Raw genomic sequence first — 26,553 nt, 5'->3', positions numbered from 1 at the left:
ATAGTTTGTGCACGTGTGTTGGCTTTGGTTACCTCGGATGCCCAGATGAGCGGAGTTTAGCGGACGAATCAGCGTGACGTCACTTGACACCCATAGTAGAGTTGTGTCAAACAAACGTTAATATCTCAAAAACTATACATCACATCGCTTAGTGAGAGAGCAGAAGTAGCTCAAGAGTTTGATGTATAATATATGCATGTCGTGTTAAAGTTGTGTGAACTGTCGCAGTTTTTAAAATGTAAGTTAACTGGCTACAGTCAGACACTCACGCCTCGCGCCACTTGGGTTCCATTGCCGTTGCCAGCCAGTGACGCGGTTTGTTTACCAAAACGCTGCTCGGCTGATTCCCTCGTGAGGGAGGGAGTCGTCGGTGGTCCTCGTTTGTTAAGATTATCTTGCTGAACACTAAGTTCGCTGTTTCATATACTTTTGTTAACCACATACCTTATTTAAACGTTTCACCCAAAATCGCCATACATTGCCATCGCCAGTGACTTTTACACTTGGGAACCGGAACTAGCAGACTAGCTGAGTTGGCCTGAGTACAAAAACACGTTTATGTTGTTTCTGAACCAAACATGCCTTATTGCTTGTGCATTTTGCATAAAAAATGTTTAGAGAATTGCGAAAACTCCGTCCTTGTGACTATCAGTGTCCTATGAAACGAGCGTACACCATGATGAAAATAAGCTTGTGGATGATGACCGTTGATGCCTCCTGCTGGCCAGGACCCCAATTGCACACAAACCCCATGGCGTACATTGCAAACAGGACAGAAGAGGGTTGTACATATTTCTGTTTATTTGGTTCTAAGAAGAATTTGCTTTGTATGTACAAAAACAAACTAGTGTTACAAAGTCTGGTTTTTGGAAAGTGTGGGTCACTCGTCAAGCTGCGCAACATTCAGTAGACTGCAACATAAAACCGAAGCCAAATGATGTAGCCTACAGTAAACAAGACCACCAGGCTCCTTCATTCATCATTTCAATACAGTGGAGGTCTGAGCAACTATGGCGATATCACCAGTACAGATGCCTGTTATTTCTCTGGCCATTTCACAAGCCATTTTGACATGAACACAAATCATAAAGACATATAACAAGCTATTCCATCATATTTACATGCAACTTTGAATAATATATACACTGAACAATGGTTTACATCCCTCACAAGGGGAATTGTGTCAATTATAATCACATGTCGGTTTGCTTGCAGAAGCAACTCTACTCAGTTTCAGCCTGGTTTCATATAAGTAAACGTAGAGGCATGGCAATCTTGTGAAAGGCCATTATTATACTGTATGAAAACAAACTGGATTATTCCAGTTTGACGTCACATTTACAGCACTTGCAAAAGAAAACAAACTAAACAAGGTTATGACAGCAATCCAAAATACTGCAACTGATTATGAAATATCACATGGAGGGGATAGGCCTATAGCCTACTGATAGGGAGCACAGTTGTGCCTCTGGTGCATTATCTGAAGTCGCTATGAATACAAAAATAATATCACACCAGCATCACCCTGACCACTGAAGATGGAAAAGGTAGGCGGGCGGGGGCCAAAGCATGAGGGGCCTGCGGCGCCTGTGACTGATGATTATCAATCTTAATTTACAGTGTATTGACAGTACACAACACAGAGTGAGAAGTTTGAAGATGGAAAGAATCTGCTGAAGACTAGAATGAAAACATCGGGATGCTCTATGGTGAGGGTCAGACAGTTCCCCAAAATCAAGAATGACATGACAATGGTATGTCACTGGCTGAATATCTTGATGGGGTGTCAGTGGGGGTGGGGGCAGTCAGTTTGCAGGGTCGTACAGGGCCCCTGGGAGGTTGTTCAGGCGGGAACGGAGCTCCTTCCGCACCTGGGTGACCCGGGCCAGTTTGCGTTTGTATTCCTGAAACGGCAAAGAAACAGAAAAGATCCATCAGTACTCAGAAAGCTGATGGTGTGAATCAGTGGAGTTGTGATTTGTGAGTCTTTGGTGTTTCAAGTCCCAAATATGATCAGGAAAACAAGAGTGCATTTATAGTTTTAGTAAAAAATGTTATGAGCAATTAGGTCTACACTGAAGGCTTTGTCATCCATCGTGGTCATTTTTTTTCCATTACCGAATGTGGCTGGAGTTCAACATCTAACTGGCTCCAACTGAGGTGTAGGCTAAAGTAGCAGATCAAATTATATGCCAAGGCTCAATGTGGCAAAGTTCCTCATATGTTTTTAGGCCATCAACAAACACTTTGTATGCCTTCAACACTGTCCTCCCTCAAAACATTTGGTGTATCACATCCACACACACACACAAAATTGCATGACTCAAATTTATCTCAGGTTCATAGTCAACTTGCTACACGGTTTATTCTCACTTCCATCTACAAAACACATTGGAGGACATCGGAATAGAAACCTTTTCTCCATTTCATTTTGAGAATATCCTTAGCAAAGGGGATGTGCGCAGTTTCACATTTTTCTGCAATAGTTAAAGCCTACAAAGGCCACTGGAGGGAGGGTGCAGTGCAGGTCATATCTAAGTGGTGCTGCTCTATCATCAGGGAGTGTGAGAGATTTACATAGAAACAAGGACCCTGGCAGACACAGCCCAAAGGTCAGTCACCATAGCTGCAAAGATGACGCCCACATAACTGTTTTCACCTAATTCCATAATAATGCACTTCACAGTAAATGACTACTGGGGCAGTCTGGGGCTAATGTTAGGACTTGAAGAGACACAGTCACCTCAAATGCCAGTTAAATGTTTTATTCTCTTTGCATGTGTTACTCATCAGATATGCTTGTCATGTATGATATAGCATTGCCAAACAGCATGCTGGTTTAACAGTTCAATATAAAATATGAATTTGGAATTGAGAAAATATCACATTTATTCTTTGACATCTAATGATACATAATCTTATCAATATTAATACTGTAATAATAAAAATGTCAGAATATGTTGCTTAACCTATTGATTAGGAATAAAAACCCATTTTTGATCTCTGAAACCTGCTTGCTGTTTTCTTCTTGTAATAATGTGAAACTGACATTTTCCTCCCTTTGGGCACATCTACACCTACCACTGAATACAGCTCAGTTTAAAGTGTACGTGTACTGTATTTAGTATTTATATCTGCATCACAGAAAACATAACTACTTGATTCTACAAATCAAGCATCACCAATGAAGCAGGTGTCAAAGCAAAATGACAGCACTCACAAGATCAGTTTTATTTTTTATTTCCTTTTTTTTTACAAGAGACTTGATTTAGTGAAGATACAAACAAGATTAATCCTCTTCATGTCCTGTGGATAAAGACTGGACAGTTAAACACTCATCACAAGCAGCACCCACAGTCTATGAGAAAGTAAGAGAAAGGGTAGAGGTGATGAAAACGAGGCGGAAACATTTTTGGTCGATATATGTACCTACCTTCAGGGAAGGGCTACATTCTAGCAAATGCACAGGATAAGACAGAGTTAAAATACAGCTGAGCTCAATTCACCGAGCAAGTACTTCCCAATGGCAAGGGAATAGAAAAGTGCATGTCCAAATCAATCAGCCCAGTGTTCATAAAACCAATAATAATCACATTGTCCACCAAATTTAAAATCTACAGCCTGGTCTGCAGAAATACAGTATATGAATTTAATTCTAGAAGGTGAACAAACAATAAGTGTGAGTAAGAAATCAAGGATGAATGATGAAAGAAAGGTGAAATAGACGGACAAACACAGATAACAAGCGGCAACTACGTAGTTGAATGAGGGGGGGGGGGGGGGGGGGGGGGGGGTTTGGGGGTGATTATTTACGCACTTCTAGTTTCTGCTCGTTCTGGACCAAGCCGTCCTTCTGGCTGTGCAGGAAGAGCGTTATCGTGCGCGTCAGCTGCCGCCGGTCGTCGATCTCTGCCGCCAAGCGGCCACTGTAGTCTGCTAGCAGCATGCAGGCCTCCTCCACCAGCCGAGACAGCCGCTCTCCTGACTCCTTATCTGAAGCACACAAAACATACAGAGAGGAGCTTCAGGTGGAAGCCAAGGCAAGGCAAGTTTATTGGTATATAGCACACTTCATAGACAGAGGCAATTCAAAATGATTTGCATAAAATAGATCAAAAGAAACAAACATAGAGAAATAAAAAGATTAATACAAAGTATTACAAAGCAAAATAATAAATAAAAACAATAAAATCCTGAAGGTCACAGTGCAATTTGGATACAATTATTAGCAGTATTCCCTCAGTAGTATCAGAACAGCCAGCCAAAATGCAAATAGCACTGGTAAGCATATCTCTTCTGTTCTCTGCACCCAGTGGAAGCATATTCATGCCTCATCATGTCATCAACTTTAAATTGTTGTTTTTTATGCCCAAAGGGGAAAATAATCTTCTTGCTGATCCCCTCTCCACAGGGAGGTCAGAGCATGGGGTCGGCTGGTAGTGATTCAGTGTTTTGTTCAAGGACACTCCCAGGCCCAGGCCTTCCAGCTGAATGCCAGGCTAGTTTAGTCATTAATCCAGCCTGTTGCTCATGACCACGACTCCTTCACTAGTTAAGGAGCACGTGTATGTTTGGGAGTATGTTTCTGTGAAACAGGTTTCCTTCGGTAACCGTACATTTCTGTGCGCGTACGCGTACTCAGTGGTGGGCTGTGTCCGGCCTCCTACCTGTGATTCTGTGAAGCAGTGACGCGTCCTGCACCTCGGCAGGCAGGGAGGAGATACGCTGACGCAGCGCTGAGTCGCCAGAGGCTGCATTCTCCAGTTCCTGCAGGGCCCGGATTAACTCAGCTGTCTGTGGGAGGAAGGGATAGCAGTGGAAGGAGAGCGGTTGATGACATGGGGAAGGGAGTCGAGCAGAGCAAATGGAGGACAGAAGCAAGGAAATAGCACACAGTGAATGAGCAGTTATGGGGCAAAGAAAAGCATGCAAGTGAGTGAGTGTGTTTGGGGAGGGAGGGGTGCCGCAGAAGGAGGCAGAATTAAAACAAAAAGTGAGTAATATGGATGAGAGAGCAGAGAATAGACTACCGCAGGGATGACGTATTTTTTGTAGTCGGAAGGCGGAAGTCCCGGACTTCCTGTATCTTACAGGAAAAGTCAATGTGGTTTTAGAATGGGGATTTCACTTAAATGCACAAAATAAGGTCTGTGGTTAACAAAAAGGTTATGGGAGCGGTAATTTGGGTTCAGCAGGATAATCTTCACCAACCTGAATCACTTTTATGACTTTTGAAACGTAAATGTGTTTTTTTTTAATGATTTTTAGAAAACGCTTCAAAAGGCATAAAAGTGATTCACGTTCGTTAAGATTATCCTGCTGAACCCAAATAAACTTTTGTTAACCACAAACCTTATTTTCTGCATTTACATGCAAGTGAAATCCCCATTCTAAAACCCCCATTGACTTTTCCCCTTAAGATCCAGGAAGTCCGGGACTTCCACCTTCCGACTACAAAAATACGTCATCCCTGCGGTACTCTATGGAAGTAGAAGGCTCTCTTTACATTGTGAAACAAAGCAATTCAAAAATAATCAAGTCTCATGCAACACGGTAGTTTGTTTCACTAGATTGGTAATGTTTCATTTGTCATGTTGTTTTTCCTTTGTCTCACTCGCTACAGTAATTATATGTATCAAGTGGGGAGTGTCATTGTAACTTGCATCTTTGTATCTTATTTTGTATTGTTTTCTAGCTGATAATATCAATTTGGACGTGTTGTATTGTGTTTTCTTCTGCCACTACTTTCTTGCCTAATTTCTTTCATTATGCCTGTCCCGGAGAATAGAAAGAGAGCCATCAGTGCATTAATAGCCTACAGTGTTTTGATTGGCTGTTGCATGAAACTAGTTTCACCAAGTTGAGAGTTTTCCAACTGTTGCAGCCAGGTGAGTTTCAGACAAGTTTCAAGTGCGTTGCAGAGGGCTAAAGTTTAGACCACTCAAATCATTTGCAACTTAGTTTCACCAAACTAAAGTTGCGTTAAAGTTTCACCATGTAAGCCAGCCTACATATAAAAATACTTCAAATCAGTCCAGAGACACTCTGGTTAACTGTAGTAAATATTATAAAATGAATAAATGATTTTAATCACTACATTTTAATAATTTCATAACACCCTATATTTATGGCCGTAGCTGTGTAGGCCAGCACCTGTGGAGGCCCTGGTGGGGAGCTCTGTGAGGCAAAGTCGTCATCATCTAGTTGGATCTCCTCATAGGACCTCTTCTTAGCCTTCTTCTCTCCATCTAAAATAGACAAGAAAAGATAAAAAAAAAAAAAGGCAAAGGAAAACATCACATCCAGATGCACCATTTGCTGGCAGAAGAGTTAAAATGTAAAATTTTAAATGGCAGAATAATGACTCTCCATCTTCCAATCCATCCTGATAAATAGCCACCACTTCAATGTTTGATCTTTACGTGATTGTTTAAGATTAGTGTCAGTCTGTCAATCAATCCAACATTTATCTCTGTAAGTTCATGCCAATTATATTGGGACACCGGTTACTAAAGCCGTTTTCACACATGCACTTTATACCGGGAAATGACCAGAAAGTGGTCTATGCCTTTCATGTGTGAAAATTGTTTTCCGGCACAAGTGCGCCCCCGCGATCGCTGATCTTTTACTACCTCCTAGGTAGTGACAGGACCGGTATGCTGGCAGAGCGACTCAAGTGTGAAACGTGTCAAGTCATTTGCCGGTCCTTCTCTCATGGGCGAGGTGTACACACGTTGCTTAACGTTCCAGCATGCATAATCTAATCATTCGCGCACATCAAAGCAAACTGGCGAAATGATCTTCTCGTCTCCTCTTGTCCCTCCTCCCCATGCCTGCTGCACAGCGCAGCGTGTAACAGTTAAATTACCTTACAGCCAATGTTAAATCATCCAAAAAGTTTCCCAGTAACAGCTGATCGTCCTGAAAATTGTCTAAGCTTTTTCTGAATATGTTTTTACGCTATAACCGACATGGTTGATATAATAATTTGTTTGAGAAATGTGAGTATCGATCATTAATCTAATCGTTCACGCAGAACTGCATGATCCTGCTCTCATCTCGTCTCCCTCGTGTCGCGTGTGTGTGCGCGCGCGCGCGTGCAGTGAATGCCATGCAATTTATGGTATCCTATAACGTTAAATTGTCTGACAGCAATCATGCAAAAAAATGATAATAGGATAATGATAATAATAATGATGATGATGATGAATCTAATACTGTAATAATAGCCTAATGAATAATCCACCCATTCACCAGTCACCAAAACGCTGCATGTGAAGATGCTTTAACCATAAAAATGCTGGTCCTCAGCCTATACGCAACGGGATCTTGTTTAATCCAAAAGTGTGAAAGGCTTTGATCCTAATTTTATATTTCAGCTTATAGTGCAAGTCGAGCAGTTTGTGTGCTTTGCCTAATTTTGTCACGTGCATGATGCCCGCCTTGCATTGCCTATGATTTGATTGACGAACTGTCCCCAATGACCACGATTGATATGATAGGGATAAAATAAGGACGATTCCCCATCCAAGTGCACACGTCACTCCCCTCCCGCTCTGCAGTGCCCCACCCCCCCACCCCCCACCCCGACCCCCCTCAAATACAGGTATTTTCGCTGCTGTTTTTACACGTGATTGCTCAGGTGTGAAGGGAAATTCCGGGAAATAGCCAGTCTTGATTTACAGGTAATTTCCCTGTATGTATGTGTGAAAACGGCTTAAGTGGCATGGATTGCCTCTCACCTTCTGCAGGATGTACTAGGGAATGGAACATTGTGGGTGCTGTTTTTCAGTAAAATAGGATAATCATTTGGACCAAACAGACAATGTGCAAAAAGCTTACGGCCTTCAAATAATATTGTCAGGCAGATTTAATGTCTGGGACGGTCAGTCAGTGGATAAACAACAGCTTCACCTGCAACGAGGGATGTAAGAGTATGAAATTTCACAGTACGGTACGATACGGTATCTACAAAAATATTGCGGTATTTCACGGTATTGATTTATTTCCATCCTTTTAATTTAACGTACTATGGCCCATCTAAAAAACAAACAAGTATTTTGCTTTGAAGAAAAATATTGCTTTATTGACCTGAAACTAATATGAGTATGTTTACACAAGGGTCCTCCATTATGAACTTATTTGTAGTAGCGTGCGGTGCTGTGCATATTGCACCAAATATCGTGGGCACGTTATTAGAGAGAAAGCTTATAACTGTGGTTGCTTGATATCACAATATCACGCTTATTGTTACATCCCTACCGGCAACATCAAATTTGTGCAGCGGACATGTACAGCGTGGTTTGGAGGGTATTGCATGGAGGAGCAGAGAGACAAAGTATGTGCATAAAGCACATTTTAAGTATTCCGCAGTCCAATATATGAGGTGCTGACTGTAGTTGTAAGGATTATGGTTTTTGAACAAATATGTTGAAATCCAATTGAACTAAATTCTGCACCAGCGGAGCTTTCAGGACCAAGGTTCCCTGTAAGCTGACCTAAAGCATGTAAAAAAAAAACTTAATCAGAATCATCACACTGACCAAATAACATTGTATAGTCATCAGTACGGTAATTAAATAATCATTGAATAATTGTCCATGTTTATTTGTTTCTTTGAAAAGGATCCCCATTAGCTGCCGCCAGGGCGACAGCTAGTCTTCCTGGGGTCCATGTGAATTAAAGACACACGCCAACATTTTTGGAAGATTCACTTACTTGCCATCTTCCTGATAGTAAGAGGAGAATATAGATGCCCTTCTCTTAATCTTCTCTGTGCTTATAGTAGAAAAACAGCGACCCATCACTCCCGCTAGTTAGCTTAGCACAATGAATGGTAGTCATTGGTACTGGCTAGCCTACCCCATTAGCAAAATAGAAAAAACATAAAATGCTAATGTCATCAGTGATGTCATCAATGAAGTCACTTCAACAATTGTGATGTCATCAGTGATGTCACTCAAGCAACTGTGATGCTCAGTGATGTCATCAATGTTGTCAGTTCATCAATTGTGATGTCATCACTCATCAGATGTTACTTGAGCAATTGTGATGTCATCAGTGATGTTGGCTAAGTGGGGTGTTGGAGGTGTCTGTCACGATTGTGATGTCATCTAGCCTACCCCGTTAACAAAATATAAAAAACATAAAATGCTAATGTCATCAATGAAGTCACTTCAACAATTGTGATCTCATCAGTGATGTCACTCGAGCAACTGTGATGTAATCAGTGATGTCACTCGAGCAATTGTTGTGATGTCACTCGAGCAATGTTATGATGTCTGTCTGTCAATCATGATTTTGGGAGCCTGCGGAGCGGGCGATTCCCATAACTGCAGCTATGGCGCATCATCTCCAGAGTCTCCACCCTAGGAATCGAGCGCGTGTAGTTACGTAAATAGGATCCACGTTGAAAAATACAGAAATTCGCCTTTAAATAGTTTTAAAAAGTCAAAAAGTAGATCATGTCACTGAAGCAAAGATAGTACACTCATTATTAGGCAAATAGATATGGCTGGAAATATAACAATTTGTCCACTAACACTCACACAAATCTAGCCAGTTACCTTGTCCAGTAAAAAGTAAAACCCTAACACAATCTCTGAAGAAATCCACCCATTTGTGTGAACTTACGTAGGACTTGCGAGAGCTGGTCCAGCAGGTTGTTTTCATACACCGCCCTCTCCTGCCAGATGGACAGGATCCGACCCAACTGCTTCTTACAGCCCTCCTCCCCCTCCCTGCACAGAGTAACACAGGCCAGACCAGGCATGGACATTTCAGTGGCTTTGTGCAAAACAACTGAGGTACACCAAAAACATTCTCTCATGTGCCGTTTTTATACATTCAGGTTTAATAATGCTTGTACTGTTAAATCCGACCTGAACACATGTTTGAAGGCATCAATGATGACCGGTGCAAAGTCCTGGGTGAACTCTGGTCCTTTCCTCTTGCTGTTCTGAATGACATCATTGGCCAAGTAGAGGAAGGTCAGCTTGCGTGACACCGGAGCTGCATACATGCAGACACATATCACAGTGAGTCAATCTGCTATAATAACCGACAAGACTGAACCTCAAGCTGAGCAGCAACAGAGACATGGTTCATTGCAGCAAAATAAAGAGTAAACAATTTAATTTACAAGTTACTGGTTTCAAATCATGGATAGCCTGCATTATACACTAATGACAAATAATGATGCATCAAATAGACCATTATTTATCGCATTGATTTAATTCATAAATCACAAAAAAGGTTGCATATCTAAAGCCTACAAACCTGTTGCTTGCTTACTCCTTTCAATGTCTTAAAATAGATCAAATCACCCCAGAGCAATCAGCCACAAAGTAAACCCCCCAGGCCAGCAACAATCATTAGATTAGATTAGATACTCAGCACACTCTTCTCACTATGGTTACAAAGAACCCGTCATAGCAAACGTATGTTTTTAGAAGTTAATCAGTCGCCTTTGGCTCTCTCCACTCTCTTTAATTGCAGACCTTATTTTAGAAATATATTCCATTCAGATTACGGTACATGCGTGTAGCTTCTTATAACATCACATCAGACAATTTAAATAAATAGATAATATGCCTGCTGTCTCAGGACAGTTCAGAGTTCAGCATAAAAGCCCCAGAGAAATATGCCATCTTTAGAATCCCCTGTTGCTATAACGCTCACTCTTTTTGGTCTGCATAAAACCTCCCAAAATACAACAACCACCTGAGGCATCATTAGGTGTGTACCTGCACCCTAAGGAGAAGTGACAAAGAACATACAACACATTAAGCCCTAGAGACACATCCAAAATATAAGCAGTAAGCACTGTAGAATACAAGGTGTACTGGAGTAGCTGTATCCAATTCCCTACAATACACTATTAGCACATTCACTAATGAAAGGCTGTTCAAACAATCAACATTCAAGACTGCGTGCACCCCCCCCCCCCCACCATCAATGGTGCACTTATCACCACATCTACATAACAAGTTCTTCAACAGCATTTTACTGATATAATACAGTATTGCTACCATTGTTTATAGTGATGCATGGCAGCCTTGTGATCAATATTTCCTGTCAATATCTTCTCGCTTTGATATGCTTTGAATAGGAAACCTAACATTTGTGCAATATAGCAATATTTCACTACAACTGTGTTATTTTCTGCAGTGATGGATTGATCTTTCAAGCAGTGTTTCTCTTGAAGACTTGGGAAGCCACAGCGAAATGTATGATTAGTATGGTATGTCTGTGTGTGTGACCACTGACCAGTAGGCTACAGTTATACCTCTGTGAACAGATGTTGGTTGTGCCAAAAACAAAATTATAGGTTATCCTATTAAAAACGTGTAATATTGCAAGTTGCAACAGCCTCGAGTGGTTGACAGACTTGAGCACTTGTGAGAAACATGAAATCGTTAAAGAAATAAAACATAAAATCATAAATAAGCAATGATAATCTGTCACATATGGTGAGATGTTTCAGCTATATAGCCTACAGTTTAATAAGTTTAATTAACATTCTTCTTTCAGGATATATTTCATATTCTACGTATTTACACGTTGCACCTTTACATTTTAGTTGAGCATTTTCAGCCATGTCAAAATACCTGAAAAGACAAACAAACGAAAAAAACTCAATAGTTTCTGTGGGTGCTGAATCCTCACACAAAATGTCACAGAAAGGAATTACCCCAGGACAGCACTCGTTTGTGCAGATTTTTTTTTAAATATCAAACTTATTGGGAGTACTTCTGTCAGCATGTGTTCCTGCCAGTGAAGGAGCAAAAGAACGGATCAAAAGAAAAGTTTCTTCCATCTTACACTGTAATGAACAGAATTGCTCATTTTTAAACATTAGCTACTGTATCTAAAGTAGTGTTGTTACCTCGCAAAAAAGATGTAGATAAGACCCTCCTCCCAACTAACGTTAACATATTTTAGGCCCATTCCCAACAGCTAAACTGAATGGCAGTAACGATAGTTGATACTGGTTACAATGTAGCTAGTAAACATGAGCCACATTAGCCCAAGTTAGCTAACACGATATAGCATGAATTTGGGGGTAATAAATGGCTCAAACCAACGTTAGCCAGCCCAGCGATAACTAGGATAGCTGACTTTAACGTTATTTCTACGTTTGCTAACGTTAGTCAAAACTTAACTAACGTTACTCAGTCTTAGCTAGCTAGCGTAATAATTAACGTGTTGTTGGCTAACAAAGTTTGACGTTTAGCTAACGTTAGCGCTAGCCAAGTTATCCCTGTTGAACGCGAAAACATAGTCAGAAACACGCTGACGCTAAGAACTAAGCTTACCTTTTTTAAGTTCGTTGAACCAAACGTTGACAATGGTCTTCGAGTGTTTTCTATGATGTATGAGCCACAGTGACAGGGTTTGGACACTTTGCTGGGAGTTGCTAAGCTCGGATAGTTTCTTTTCTAAAGCCACCTCAGAGAAAGCTGACATCTCGACGAGATCCAGGCGAAATACTCAAGCAAGATAGCCAGTGACTGTAGAAATTTTAGCTAACGCTGTCGCTACCTTGTGTTTGTTGTTAGCTATTTTCGCCAGCTAACAACTAGCTAGCAGTGCACTGCTGCCAGCTCAGTGCTGCTATTAAAGGGTGTCTTGCTGCTGATGCCTTCGTGAAAACCACAGCAACTTGCAAGAGGCGGTTCCGCTTTTGTTTACACTCCAATGATAGGTTTAAAGGATGCAAGCTCTATCTATCTGTGTTATGATTGGCTACTCTATTTGGATTACCCAAGTAGCCTCCATCCCCTCCAGACAGAAGGGCCCATAAAAAAGGTTCCATAACTTTCTGATGACACCTTTTTAGCTTGCAAAAGAAAATGTGATGTACTGTATATAAAAGGGAGCAAGTGGGCAATCTCTGTCTGTTCTCTGATCTGTTTACATTTTTGTCCCACTGATGATGTCATAGGCATTGTGACATTGTGTGGTCATAAGAGCAATTGTGATGTCATCAGTGATGCAAAGTTGTGACATCATCAGTGATGACATAAGGGCAAGTGGAGCACTAGTGTGGTCCTCATGCAGATTTGATATTTTGGTTGTCACTGACAAAATCTTCCTTTTCTCACACTCCAAACTGTGAGAAGCACACTGTCTCAATTCTTGCAAGCATTTATGATAGTATTGTTATATACAGTATACCGGTCAAGGAGATTATTATGATTATGATGAATTACAATTGCTTAGTCAGACATTGATAGAATATTTCCCTGAAAAGCCACGGATCCTCTCTCCTGGATCCTGTACCCATTCATGTGAGCTTATACATCAGATGCATATCTGAAAATGATTCATAGAGGTAACAATAGACTAATTTAAATCTCAGCACACTCAGTTGCACACACAGTACACTCATACCTAGACAGTAAAAGAGACTGAAAGATTTGTTTGAGGGTCCCTGGTGAAGGTGAATGTAGTAGTGGTGCCATTTCTTGTCATGGTCAGTTCTGAGGCAATCTGGGAACCCAGAGTCTATCAGTATATCAGTTAGAGTCAGTCGTCAGACTGATAGACTCTGGGTGCCTAGATTGGTTCTGAGGCATCTGCAGAAGGCTCCAGAGCAGAGCAGCCACAGAGACACCAAAAGAGAGGTTGTGTTCAGTTGACATGTCTGCCAGTGAGACATGGCCCAGTGGGGACGGGTCATGACTAAAAATGTACAATGAACAGTACATGTAGCTTTTGGTCTTGGATTAGTGAGTACAACCACCTAGCTGCTGGTTTTACAATTAGCTTCTTATGTAAATAAAGATACAAACAAATTATTCTACAGTCATTAGCCAATTGATTTAAAACATCTTCTCCCATCAGTCCTCTCCATTATAATTCAACGAGCAAGCAATATTTTAGGTTGCAGTTTCAGGGAAGGGCACAGCATGACTAAATGAAGTGATGACATCTGCAAAGACAGTCCTTTTATTTTGCACTAAGGCATTAGGCACTTACAGAAGGTAAACAGAAGGTGGACCATTCAATACTAGTGTGAAACGTATACAGCAAAAATAACAGTTCCGATATGGCAGCTCCTCTTCAACACTTAACAGCCTGTACAGACAACACTTCCCAAATCTAGTTTGAAGCAACCTTGGTATACACAGGTTCACAATGCTTTGGTTGTATTCCATGCTTCATAAAAATTAGGGATAATTAATTGGCCTTGTATTATCTGGAAATTGTTTTAGTATCATGAGAACTACTGTATCCTTTTTGTTGATTATGTTGTTACAACACGCTGTGTCGTTGCAGCTGGTGTACCAAGGTTCCTACAGAGGGCTGAGTTTGGGCAAAGGTTTGGCAAATGAAAAACAAACAGTGCTGTTAGATTTAGGAACTTCAGAGTAGTAGAATTTGTCACATTAACTTGAATTACAGGAAGAAACTTTCACACTCATTTAAACATTGTTCAAAGGGTCCAATTAAATTGTCAAAATAAACTCGTAAAGCTGGGAGTTTAACATGCACAGACATTGCTGCAAGTACAGGCGACTGCCGTGGAGTGATTTTTAAGATAGCCCAAATGACCGAATAATAAAACTAAATAAAACAAAACAAGCTGAACTGACCAATAGTCCATTGAATGAATTTAAAGTAAATATTTTTTATTCTCAGACAGAAGTCACAACCTACTTAAAAATATCAAAAGGAATAGAAAATGTTAATGTCAGCTATCCACAAACTGCCTCAATATGTTTGGAGCATGAATAATATAGAGTACTTTATCTAATGTAGGGAAACACTGCCCAAAATAAATAGCCAGCACATTAATAGCAAAGACAAATCTAGGCATGTTCTCACTCCGTAATCACATACAGTAGGCTACATTGTCTTGCAGGGGGTCCCAATCTTTTGTGGCTTGTGACCCAAAAATCTAGGGACCCCAGACATTCAAATTTCGGTACATCGGTAATATCAGTGACATGACATCATCAGTGATGTTACATGTTGACTTTTTTCAATAAAATCTGAATTCTGACTTTAATCTCAGAATTCTGACTTTTCCCCTCAGAATTCTGGCTTCTTTTTTTCTGAATTCTAACTTTATTTTGAAGAATTCTGACTTTATTCTCAGAATGCGGACTCTGAATCCTGACTCAGAATTGGGGGGGGGGGGGTGACTAATCCTCTTCTGTAGTTTTAAATTGTGTGTGGTGATGAAAAAATAAAAAAATAGAAGAAGCTAGTGCTTTCCCCCTTTTAAATGATCTCATTGGCTCTTATTCTAATTGGGTGGCTCAAATCACTAGCTTTTCCTTTTAAGAATTGGCCTGGACGGAACCACAGCAAGAATGCCTTCTTGTTGTGTAGCATCAAATTATGCATATGCAAATGCATCAACTAAGCATTTCTGCCCATGTGAAGTGGAAGAAAAGGCTTACTGCCTCAACTTCATGACAAAAATAAGGCTTCAAATGAAATGCCATTGCTTAGTTGAAAAGTGACACAATGTAAATAAGAAGCCAAGGAGAGCAAAGCTGAATATTTATCTCACGACCCCATTACTCTAAGGCCATGTTCACATTACAGACAAATCCGATTTGGTGATAAAGTCATTAATCATCATTATCTTGATTGGTTTCCCAAATCTGATTTGGGAGTGTGTCCGCACTCCTAAACAGCCTATGTTACAGCCTTGTTATGGTAACGACGTGGGCGTCAGTAAATACGTATGTTGGTGACGTGGTTTTCCTGCACAGAAGCATTTGATGACGTTCAAATCAGATTTGGTGGATCTGTGCGTCCGCACTGAAGTCACATCAGTCGAAAGCACATTTGAAGCAGATTGGAAACTACCTCCATATGTGGTTTCGGACAAGTGATACAAATCAGACTTGGAGTGTCCAGACTCATAAAACCAATCTGGATAAAGTCATTAATAGGTCACTAAAGTTCACAAATCAGATTTGGCCTCCTAGTCTGAACATGGCCTAAGAGGCTATGAAATGTGTATCACTACAGTGACAACAACATCCCAACAATTAGGCGATTTGCATTAGGGAAACCAGATATACTCAAATCTTGTTAGTAATGTTGGACCATTTGAGTGTGGTTGGACCCAACAGGTACATCAGTGCTTTGAGCATACATTTGAGGTCCTCCAGGATGTGCAGATGTGGGTCTTGCACTGGGATAAGGAACCATGTATGGAGAGGGTGCCCAACCCGCATTCCCTGGCATCATCATACCTGACGAACCATTACCAGCCCCTCTGGAAGAAAATTCAGAGTTGGTTCTATAACCCTGAGCTTGGATCAACATGTGGGGTTGGGCTCTATCCCCACCAGCATTGTGGGTTGTAGGAGGAAGGTGCAGGTCAGGGTTGGTTCTAGCTCCAGGATTGTAGTAGGGGTCAAAGGTCCCCCCGTGGCCTATGTGGAAGGATGTATAGGCCATAGGTTGTGTTGTGTACCCATGTGGAGCAGTTTGGACATACCCAGAAGAGAACTGCATGTATTCCGACGTCTGCAATCCTCTTTGTTCCATTTCAGTGAACTGCGTTCTAGGCTCTGCTGCGATGCCACCACTGCAAGCAATCGACTCATCTACGTGAGGATCATTGTTGCTCCTATGGACGGCTAGAGGAGGAGCCAATTCACCAGAGGAGCCATGATGCCCTAGGCTGTGTGGAAGACTTGGATAATCGTGTGCCAAGTGTTGCTGTTGGGGCTGGTGTTGGTAACCTTGTACCAAGTGTTGCTGGTGTTGGTCACCCTGTGCCGCCAAGTGTTGCTGTTGGGGCTGGTGTTGGTAACCTTGTACCAAGTGTTGCTGGTGTTGGTAACCTTGCGCCGCCAAGTGTTGCTGTTGTGGCTGGTGTTGGTAATACTGTCGTTGAGTCTTGCCTGAGCTCATTTCGCCCTGGCCGTCTTCTCTTGGCACTTCCACGTTGTAAGTTGACCAACCCTTAGTGTGGTACACAGCAGCAGTTAGCCCTTCGTCTTCTCTGTCTAAGCCTTCATTTTGCCGGTCTTTATAAACGGTTTTAGTTAGTCCTCCTTGAGTATGATGCCATCTGCCATTATTCTGCTCCTCATGAGCATTTTGTATTTCTGAAGATGAGCAATATGTCTCCTCGCCCTGCTTTTCATGCAGGAATGAGGCATGGATTGGTCCCTCTTCTGTCTCATATGCTGGCTTAGGGAAGATTCTTTGTCCATATGGATTTGCCCCAGTAATGTTTTCAGGCTGGTTGAAGCACTGCCTGCCGGTGAAATAACCATCCACCTCTTCATCCCGAGTGTCTTGGAAGTTTCTTTCCTGGTCCAGGTGCTGACCGTCGGCGTGTGTATCTGTGTCCCCACTAAAAAAGTCGAGCTGCGGTGGTGATGCGTGCTCCGCCTGGTTAACGGCCTGTGGTCCAAAGTCAGGGTCCATCTCGGCTGAGGGGCTCAGCTCTGCGGTGGGCGAGGGCGTGGGTGACACAGGGAGGCGGTCCAGGCTGAAAGATGTCCTCTCCAGCACCGTTGCACCTTTGGTCAGAGGCAGGCTTACCTTGAACACAGTATTTGGCACATTCGCAATCTTCTTCCTCTTCTCTGCCCTATTTGGCCGTTTTGACTGAACTGCAGTGCGTTTCTGTGGCACACCTTGATCCGAGGCCTCCATGACGCCAACACTCGGCCCTTAGAGAATAAGCATAAAATGGGCCCAGACAGTTTGAAAGACGGCAGAAAAGGAAAAACACACTGACCATCATTTATCAAACGAACGCACGTCAGAAAGCTGGGCGTACGTTTGTTTGACTGTTGGCCATCAGAGACACGCACCTTTGACAGGGTTTTCTCTCTTCTGGATGTCGGTCCAGCCATTACAATTAGACAACTTCTTCAAGCCTGAAACAAAGTGACAGAGCAGAAAGAGAGAAAAGAATACAGGGGGTATACACAGAAAAATACATAAAATCATCAGTTTGTACTCAAAAGACACAGGAAAAGCAGAAGAATCAGCCAAGTGAAGAGAATCTATCTGGATTTGGAAAGGAAACACTGAGGTCGTTGAAGATTCAAACATACAGAGTCAGACAAATTAAAGCGATAAGTTATGAAGAATAGGGGGGGAGCACAGAGGATGAAAGGAGAGTGTAAAATAACCTCAAACACCAGGGGTGAACAACACAGAAGTAGCAAAGATAATGGCTAATCGAACTAAACATTGAAATGCATGGGTGAAACAACATGGTCTTGACAAAAGAACTGTCATTCTTAGAGCAAGGCATCAATTATGACAGCAAACGTATCTTCAACAGATGGCCCCGTAACATAGTGTAGAGTTATACTTACATCAATAGTCTCTCCAAGAGCACGAGCTGGAACAGGAAGAGGTTATGCCAAACAAGAAGACAGTGGATGACATTCATACTTACACCAGTGATAACTGTTGCTAGTCAGCAGGATACAGAGGGAGGCTGGTACCCTCATCACCTAGGAAACATGAGACGTTCTGAACATAAGATGGAGGATGAGTGAAAGAGGAAAAGTGCAGACTGAGTGGAGAAGAGCAACGAAAGACACTCAAGTTTATTTCCTGAGTTATTGTATTAGCAAACAATAACTCACAGGAAATAAATTTGAGTCCCAACTGTTCCCTAGCAACAGAATTCCGGTGAATTCTTCCGGCTCAAATAGAGTGGCGCAGGAATGAGTCCTAAAACCCGGAAGTTAGCATCGACTGGTTCCCTCGTCGGGAGGTCAGTGGGTCTTTTTGTATGGGGATTTCAGCTAGATGCCTGAAATAAAGTCTGTGGTTAAAGGTTTATGAAACAGAGATCTTTGTGTTCAGCAAGATAATCTTCACAAATAAACACAATTTTTATGATTTTCTTTTAAGCACTTTCAAAAATCGCGATAGCATTTATGTTTAAAGTGCCTTGTAACTTATTTAAAACAGAAATAATGTTTCATGTTTGTTAATTTGAGTATATATTTTAACTAAAACTGTCGGCTGTGTTTTTTATGTGTTTTTTATATGTGCATTGCTTTGCTGCTTGTTTTTTCGATTATTTTTTGTAAAGCACCTTGAATTGCCTTGTGTATGAAAGGTGCTATATAAATAAAATTTGACTTGACTTGACTTAAAAAAATCATAAAAGTGGTGTGGTGTGTGCACAATACCTTTACTTCTCCTCTGCCTTCCTCTTGCTCCACTTTCTTGGCCACTAATTGGAGAGGCTGTCCATCGTCATCAATTACCTCCACCTGCTCAGGATGAACTTCCATCTACACACAGACGTTTTAAATTAACTTCAAACCCACTCACAGAAACCTTTGGATGCAGAATGGTACAGGATTCATGTTTTAGCTCATTTGAATTACTGATGCAGAACAAACTGACCATGTAGTTGAAGAGATGGGACGGACTGGTCAGGTGATCAATGATGTCATCTTTGATGGACTTGATGCGGCAGCAGTGGCATATGTAACAGTATGGGTGGCCATCCTCTTCACTTCTACACTCAATCACACAGTTAAGACCTGGTGCAAACATGCACAAAGCCTTTTTATAAATGATTCAACATATATATTAAATGACAACTCATTAGCGTACTCACCAACATAATTATGTAGGTTACTATTAGGAAATATCCATTACAACTTATAAGTTATAAGCAACTTTAAGTACTGACGGCCAGTTTAAAATTGTAATCACCTGATACTAGAGCAGTCAAACTCACAAATGTAACTGAATGTGGTTGATCTTCCAGCAGAATGTTGCTTCAAAAATGAACATATTGAATATGCCATTAAGCAGCTTACTCTTATTATTTCTAATAAGATTAGCAAAAGACCTAGTCTTATCTCACTAGCCAATGCATTTTTTCTTTTCAAACATGTTTGCGAGTTCTATTCTTCAACCATCCTCACCAATAAGAGGCTTGGTCCCTGTGTAGCCAGCAATAAAGCTGTTGCTGTTCTCTGATTGCACAGGGGGCTCAAGTGACTTGTTCCCCGGTTGCAATACAGAGGCATTCTCTTTCAGCTTGACAGGGGGCGCTGTAGTTGACTGCAGGGATTAAAGCAAGAAAAGATTTGTGAGCCTGAAAAGTTGTCCACGAAGAAATGTGTACAATGTGTTGAATCAAGTATTACAGTAGGTGAGTTTAAAACTGCTCTATGCCTGACATCAGGCATTGCACTCTGAGCTGACGTTGTTTGTAATTGAGCGATGGCCCAGGCCTTGAGCGGTTCGCCTACTGGTTTCTCCGACTGTCTCAGGTGCCTCTGGGGAGGAAGCACGACCCTCTGTGACTGGACGTCAGGGCACTCCAGCTGGGCAGAGGTAGTCTCTGATGGGCTACGAGGTTGTCTCTGCCCCTGCACACGTTTGAATAACTTCAGTAACAGACTAACTGCTGCAACCGCTGTATGGCGAGAGAGAGAGACAGAGAGAGAGAGATGGTTAATGGCGGGTGGGATTGGGAAGGTGGACAGAGTGTATTAAGTGGGACAAACACATCCTAAACAAATAGATAGCCAGGAACAAACACTAACCATCAGCCTCATTGTGTGCTGCCATCTGCTGGTATCCAGCCTCTTCAAACTCCAGCACCTTAACATGAGGACAGGCCACACAAAATTATATGAACACTCAAACATCCCTGTTGCGGAGGAATTGTACCCTTGAAATAAACTAGTCAAGAGTTGTCTTGTCGTTTTTTACTGAAGCAGACTGAGGCTCCAAAACAGTTGAATACACTCGACCAAGTTGGACAGCAGAAAATATCAATCATTGCTCAAACATGAATATATATAGAAAAAACATTCCCTCCTCCCCTGGCAGAAGCAAATGCGTACATTTGTTTCCATTACATGGTGTTTTAGGTTCAATAGAAGTTCATCTAATGCGTAGGAGTTTTGTGGTTATACTAAGCGCCTCTCTCAATTCCTTCTACTGCCGGTGTGAGGAAGTGGTTAAGACGCAGATAAGAGTCTCCTCGAGAAAACGAAACCTATAAAGAGGACATGAAACATTTGATCATATGACTCGTGTCTATGTGCATTTCACCTCAAACAAGACAGGACATGTCTTTCAATTCTGAAATGTACCTAGATTTGCTAGAAAGATGAACAACATTTCAGCTTTTCACCAACTGTCACTAGGTTGACTGTACAGTAGTACAGTGGAGTACAGAAGAAAATACAGTGGAGTACAGGCTAGTTAAGTGTTGTTATTAAGGATTTTTTAATTCTAACAGGCTCACAGCATATGCTGTTGTGTGTCTGACTTGGATTGTGGTTGTTTTGATTCATCAAAACATTTTAAATCCTTGCTACTGTACTGTGTAGTCAACCTATGACATCATCAAAGAGCGCCCATTTCAGGCGAAAAGCTGAAAGTGAAATGCAGATGAACTAAAGTTGTATGATCAAATGTCCTCTTTAACACCAGACTAGGGTAATGGAAATTCCCTTTCACTCAAAAATAATAGCATATTCTGTACCATAATTAATTCTGCTATTACAATCCCGTATCCAAAACACTCATTTGTTAGCTATTATAAAACAGTGATATGCAGCATTCAAATCACCTACCTGTATTTCACCTGGTCCCTCTCTGCTCTCAATTATCTTAGCCATCTCCATCAGTGGCCAGGCCAGGTCAGCACTCTCCTTCAATTCAGCCAGAAGGTGTGGGTGCCAGGCTTTCTGTCAGGCCAAACACCAGCAGTGAGTATCATCTGATCAGACTGACATCAAAGACGTTGACACAGAGACGTTTATCACCACCTACTACTTACAATGTAGTTGTATCTGTGGAGACTTCCCATGATGTGGTTGCGAATGTCGGCCTTGCTGAGCCGAGACACACACACCTCACACAGGTAGGATACCTCTCTGTTGTCCGTGCCCACTTTCACACATTCTGTAACAGTGCCCAGGCCTGGAATACACATCAAGTCACAGGAATTATCTCTCAACCTCACGCATGCAGCAACACACACAACAAAGCACAAATCAAACATCTTATGAGACATTAGCTGCTACTACAGTACTGACCAATGAGGGGTTGTTGTCTGTTTTTGTAGTTCAGATACACCTTAAGGGAATGGAACAGCTCGCTCTTGTCAGAGACTCCTATAAATGAAAGAGAAACATTTAACGTGCATCATGTCGACGAAACATGGTTCAATAATTAACTTGAAGTGTGAAATACCTTCATGTGCACCGCCTGGCTGCATGCTGCAATTTTAAGATCACCACCTGCTTGCAGTTGGGAAAGAGGGTGTAGCAGAAGAGACAATTTAGTAGCACAAGTAGAAAACAGTGCATGGAAGTGGAGGGGGCTTATACTGGATCTCCCCAGCACCGCCTAAATAGCCCTTTGGTCGGGCACAAATAATGATTTCCTGTGGGGGGGCAAAAGAAGACCGGTGTATTCCGCATCAGATCATTTTGGTCTAGGGCTGAACGATAGAAAAAAAAATCAAATTGTGATTATTCTGAGTGACTGATATTGCATTTGCAATATTAGAGAGAATTAGAGAGAACGGACAATTTTATTCAAATGATTATGGTGCGATTTTTGTGGGTATCTTAACAAAAGATGTTTTTTGCCTGTAGAATATGATGTGTAGGCCAGGACATCTCTATAGGCTACAGCACGATATTTAATGTAAAAATGTTGAGAGATTTGCCTTTCACAAATATTGTGCCTCCGATCCTGTTATTTTAAAATTGCAGTAGACCATATTGTGATTTTGTTCAAATTTAGATAAATTATTAAGTCCTACTTTGGTCCTTTGTGCATGATGATTAATAGCTCATACATAGGCTCATTTTGTGTGAGCTTTGAGGGAGATTTTAGTCTATGACTAAACACAAACACATGCACGGCACCTGCACCATTAGGCATAGGGTGTAGCTCTAGGTTGGACTATGAGCACCAGATGGCGCTGCAACACAAACATTTTCACATGACACACTGGACCAAAAAACCCCAAATCTCATTTGATGCGTTTTCACAGCCTTTCCCCCCTCCGGTTGTAACATAATTGTTGAATTTGTTTATTCTGTATAACTGTTTATCCTCCTATTCCTCATTTTTCGGGGGGTGGTTTTGCTAAGGACCAACAAATAACCCCTCCAAAGTTGAGCAACAACTAGCCTCAACGCTAGACTCATAGAAGGAAGAATGACTGATGAGTCTCGCGCTGAGGCTAAGCAACAACGTGTTTCCGAACAGCCAAAACATACAAGTTTAGCGTTCAGTCATGATCAAGTAGCTAATGTTAACGTCATATGCCATGCCATCATATTACAAAAACAAGTTCAGATATCCACTGACTGCCTCGATTAACTCGTAGTACCTACGCTGAGAAACTCGCACAGCTGTTTTTCAGTTGACAGTCGATCTAGCTTGACGTCCTGAAAGGGGCTACTCGACATGTCTGCCTCTGCCTGCCACCGAAACACACCGAAACTTACCTTTGGAAAAGGTCCGCCTGCTCTGTTTCAAAACTTTCAAGGTAGATTGAAACGTTGATACGCTAATGTAACAATACGCAAAATAAAATGTGCCGACATGACTATCGAGAAGCCACCCACGCGTTTCTATCGAATGAGAGGGAACGTGAATTAAGTGAAAGGGCACCGCCCGCACCGCCTCCGACGCAACTTTAAAGTACACACCCTCTTCTGATATACATGCATGCTTCAAGCACGCGCTGCGAAAAAAGGGGATTGGATTTAGAGTCATAGTAGGCATGTGGCCTGTTGATTGGTTGGATTTAGGCATGAGGAGTGATGATTGGTTAATTTGAGGGTCAAATATCAGCCAATCGGAGCCATAGTAGGGCGGGACTGCATATCAGTGGTAACCTCGCGTCATCTTGCGCGTCACCAGGCTCTCAAGATAGTGGTAATCAGTGGTAGGGGCTTAGAAGTACATAACAAATGTAATTTTTGCAGTGTTGGCCCTGAAACTTTTGTTCATTTATTTTACCATTGTTTGCACTCACTTGCGTTCTGGACTCAAATGCAGGATTACATTCTAAGCAAAACTAAATATAACATCAGGATTGAATGTATAGCCTACATGTCATTACCTACTTGAGAATAGTGTAATAAGTGTAATTGAATACATTGTTAACCTATGGATTTTATATGGTAAATTTCATATACATAAAGCCAGAGTGTTAAAATCTTCCCCCAATTTCACAAGGTTTCTTTGTGAGTTTAATGATTACATTAGGACTCTTAAACATATAGATAGTAATAAAAGTAATAAAACTGTCAAATTATATTGTGAACTATTTAAAGAGGAATAATTTGTTTTTGTTTTCACTCTTGTCATTGCTACTTGATTCTCGACTGTAATTTGTACCATCATACTTGTCAATTTTTATTTATTTTCTGTTATGAGCACATGTCTGTTCTAATATTCAATGTTCACTTGTCTGTTTGAATAATAATAATAATAATAATAAAAAATCAGTGGTAGGGGCTCAATGGTAGGGGGTAGGAGTGGGCTGGACTCTCAAAACTGGCAACTTTTTTCAGCAACACGCTGAAAGTTTTTGGAATAATAATAATAATAATTGGTAATAGTAATAATAACAACAAGAATGATTATGCAAAAAAACTTGCAATAAATAAATAATAAAACATTGCCTATTTTATAAGCAGATGCCTCAAAATTACTTCTGACTGAAAAACATAGGCCTTTTTGTTTAATGGTGGGCATCTAATTATTATTATTGCAGTAATAATGCTAATACTGTTGTTGTTGTAGTAGTAGCAGCTAGTAGTAGTAGTAGTAGTAGTAGTCCCGTGGATTTTTCTGACATTTTAACCGTTTGATTTGACCTGAACTGTCATTACCCTTAAAGAAAGCAAAGTCAGATGTAGACAATAACAGAATCAAATCCTGGTCTTCTGCTCCACCTTGCATATGAGAGTTTATTTAGTTTACATACTACCACCAATAAAGTTGAGTTGGACTTGACCAATTAGCTCATGTGTTGTTCAAAATATCAGGATACATCTCAATGTCCCAAGACCTTACTTTGGCTTTATACATGTCTGGTGTTGACTTGATTTTGGCTAGGTCATAGGACTTCGTCCTACTAGTACTCCATAGTTCAACCATCGCTGTGGTTTCACCACCCACCACCAGGGGACATCAAACCATTCTCCCCTCATTCGACTGCTTTTCCACTAGTTTTCCACAATTACCTCTAGCTCTGAGCTCGGGCCTTCTGCCTTCCTCTCAGTGGAGACACAGCTCAGGGCAATATATGATACGATGATGATTATAGCTGTGTAATGTATACACATATATATGCACCAGGGGATACGTGTAGAAATAAATATACCACAGTAGTAGTAGTACTAGTAGCCTAATATTAATCACTAGAAATCTTCTGGGTGGAGACTCTGGAAGATGATGCGCCATGGGGGCAGTTATGGAAATGTATGTATGAGTACAGCATTACAGCAGCTCCTTATAGACGATGTTGTCTGTTATTCCCTCATCACCTTCAATAAGTACTTTCATGCTGTTGGCTTGCTTTCCCCTGGAGAAGGCTGTGTAGAGCTGGCCATGAGCAAAACACTGGCTGAGGTAGCTACAGTAGATGCAAACTCAGTCATTCTCTTGCCCTTGACCTTTGTTGATGGTAACTGAGAAAGCCAATCTGATCGGGAACTGCCATCTGCCATAGGTGTAAGGAAGCTCATCATTTCTGTCATGGTGAGGAACTATTGGCAGGAAGATCCTTTCTCCTTGTTTGTCCCTACAGAAATCTCCCATGTTTTGTCCAAGGGGGGGGATAATAATAATAATCTAAAAAAATAAGCAGTGAAAAATAAGCCTTCAGCTGTGAGCCTGTCTCACCCGGTCTCACCCAGATTGGATCTCTCCCAGCACAGGGACGGAAGTCTGGCAAGTGAGACTACACCCAGATCAACATCCTCTGAAGTAAAGAACTGTAGTCATGCAGGCCAAAGAATGGGCTCTTTAAAGAGACATTACACACCCGCGCTGTCTGAGAAAATGGGAAAGTACTTTGGTAAAATATTGGCTGACAGTGGGAGAGTTCATAAAGCACATTGCGAGTTTCACAAAGCACATGATCAGTCTGCCTGGGTGCATGATGTACTTAATAAGGATGTTAGGAAACAGATGTGCTGTTTGTCCATACAATGACACACTTATCAGTTGCATGGAAGCACGCTGAGCCAACCGGGAGGACGCCACTAACTAACTCAGCCATCATACACCATGAATGGGAGACAGCACGCTGAGCCAACAGGAAGGCATGGCGTTGGGAATATCCCTCATGCTGACTGGTTAACTTATTTAAGCTAGAGGCCTCACTACATTTCAATTGCATGGTATGACAAGATCATGGTCATCTTTATAGGCCTGACAGAACCCCCCTTCATGCTCCCTTAAGCATACATGATATATAGGCATCTACACATTAATTTATATGGTTTGTATAGCACAGACCCAAAAGCACTATTATGGTCATCATGCCATGCATGGCACAAATGGTGGAATACGTCATACAATTCCACT

At 41.4% G+C, this 26,553-nt stretch overlaps 2 protein-coding genes across 2 annotated transcripts; both read right to left on the bottom strand.

The window, feature by feature from the left end:
* Positions 1 to 812: 812 nt before the first annotated feature.
* Positions 813 to 12,597, bottom strand: LOC310785389 (regulation of nuclear pre-mRNA domain-containing protein 1A-like). Its single transcript, XM_083646443.1, has 7 exons — positions 12,318 to 12,597; positions 9,882 to 10,011; positions 9,634 to 9,740; positions 6,154 to 6,248; positions 4,668 to 4,794; positions 3,818 to 3,993; positions 813 to 1,904 (listed from the first exon to the last, which is right to left on the bottom strand). The coding sequence occupies exons 1-7, from the start codon at positions 12,466 to 12,468 to the stop codon at positions 1,806 to 1,808; spliced, it is 885 nt and encodes a 294-aa protein (XP_083502569.1). The 5' UTR covers positions 12,469 to 12,597; the 3' UTR covers positions 813 to 1,805.
* A 1,359-nt stretch (positions 12,598 to 13,956) lies between these two features.
* On the bottom strand, positions 13,957 to 23,572 carry LOC310785791 (uncharacterized protein). The gene is made up of 13 exons (XM_083646942.1): positions 23,457 to 23,572; positions 22,186 to 22,232; positions 22,029 to 22,106; positions 21,770 to 21,912; positions 21,564 to 21,677; positions 20,523 to 20,580; positions 20,226 to 20,392; positions 19,896 to 20,034; positions 19,366 to 19,505; positions 19,146 to 19,250; positions 18,398 to 18,455; positions 17,802 to 17,867; positions 13,957 to 17,657 (listed from the first exon to the last, which is right to left on the bottom strand). The coding sequence occupies exons 2-13, from the start codon at positions 22,208 to 22,210 to the stop codon at positions 16,057 to 16,059; spliced, it is 2,694 nt and encodes an 897-aa protein (XP_083503068.1). The 5' UTR covers positions 22,211 to 22,232; positions 23,457 to 23,572; the 3' UTR covers positions 13,957 to 16,056.
* Positions 23,573 to 26,553: the final 2,981 nt, after the last annotated feature.

The sequence above is a fragment of the Poromitra crassiceps genome (assembly GCF_964638095.1).
Source record: "Poromitra crassiceps genome assembly, chromosome: 11".
NCBI lineage: Eukaryota > Metazoa > Chordata > Actinopteri > Beryciformes > Melamphaidae > Poromitra > Poromitra crassiceps.
Note: the sequence above shows the minus strand (reverse complement) of the source record. Positions and strands in the feature narration are given on the sequence as shown.

Excerpts from the sequence above, each read along its gene's own strand:
- LOC310785389 (XM_083646443.1), bottom strand. The coding sequence starts at position 12,468 with ATGTCAGCTTTCTCTGAGGTGGCTTTAGAAAAGAAACTATCCGAGCTT. Across the intron at positions 10,012-12,317 it reads GTTCAACGAACTTAAAAAAG|CTCCGGTGTCACGCAAGCTG; the intron begins GTAAGCTTAGTT and ends GCATGTATGCAG. Across the intron at positions 3,994-4,667 it reads ACTGCTTCACAGAATCACAG|ATAAGGAGTCAGGAGAGCGG; the intron begins GTAGGAGGCCGG and ends TGTGTGCTTCAG.
- LOC310785791 (XM_083646942.1), bottom strand. The coding sequence starts at position 22,210 with ATGCAGCCAGGCGGTGCACATGAAG. Across the intron at positions 20,393-20,522 it reads AGCACACAATGAGGCTGATG|CGGTTGCAGCAGTTAGTCTG; the intron begins GTTAGTGTTTGT and ends CTCGCCATACAG. Across the intron at positions 19,506-19,895 it reads AGGGACCAAGCCTCTTATTG|GTCTTAACTGTGTGATTGAG; the intron begins GTGAGGATGGTT and ends TGTTTGCACCAG.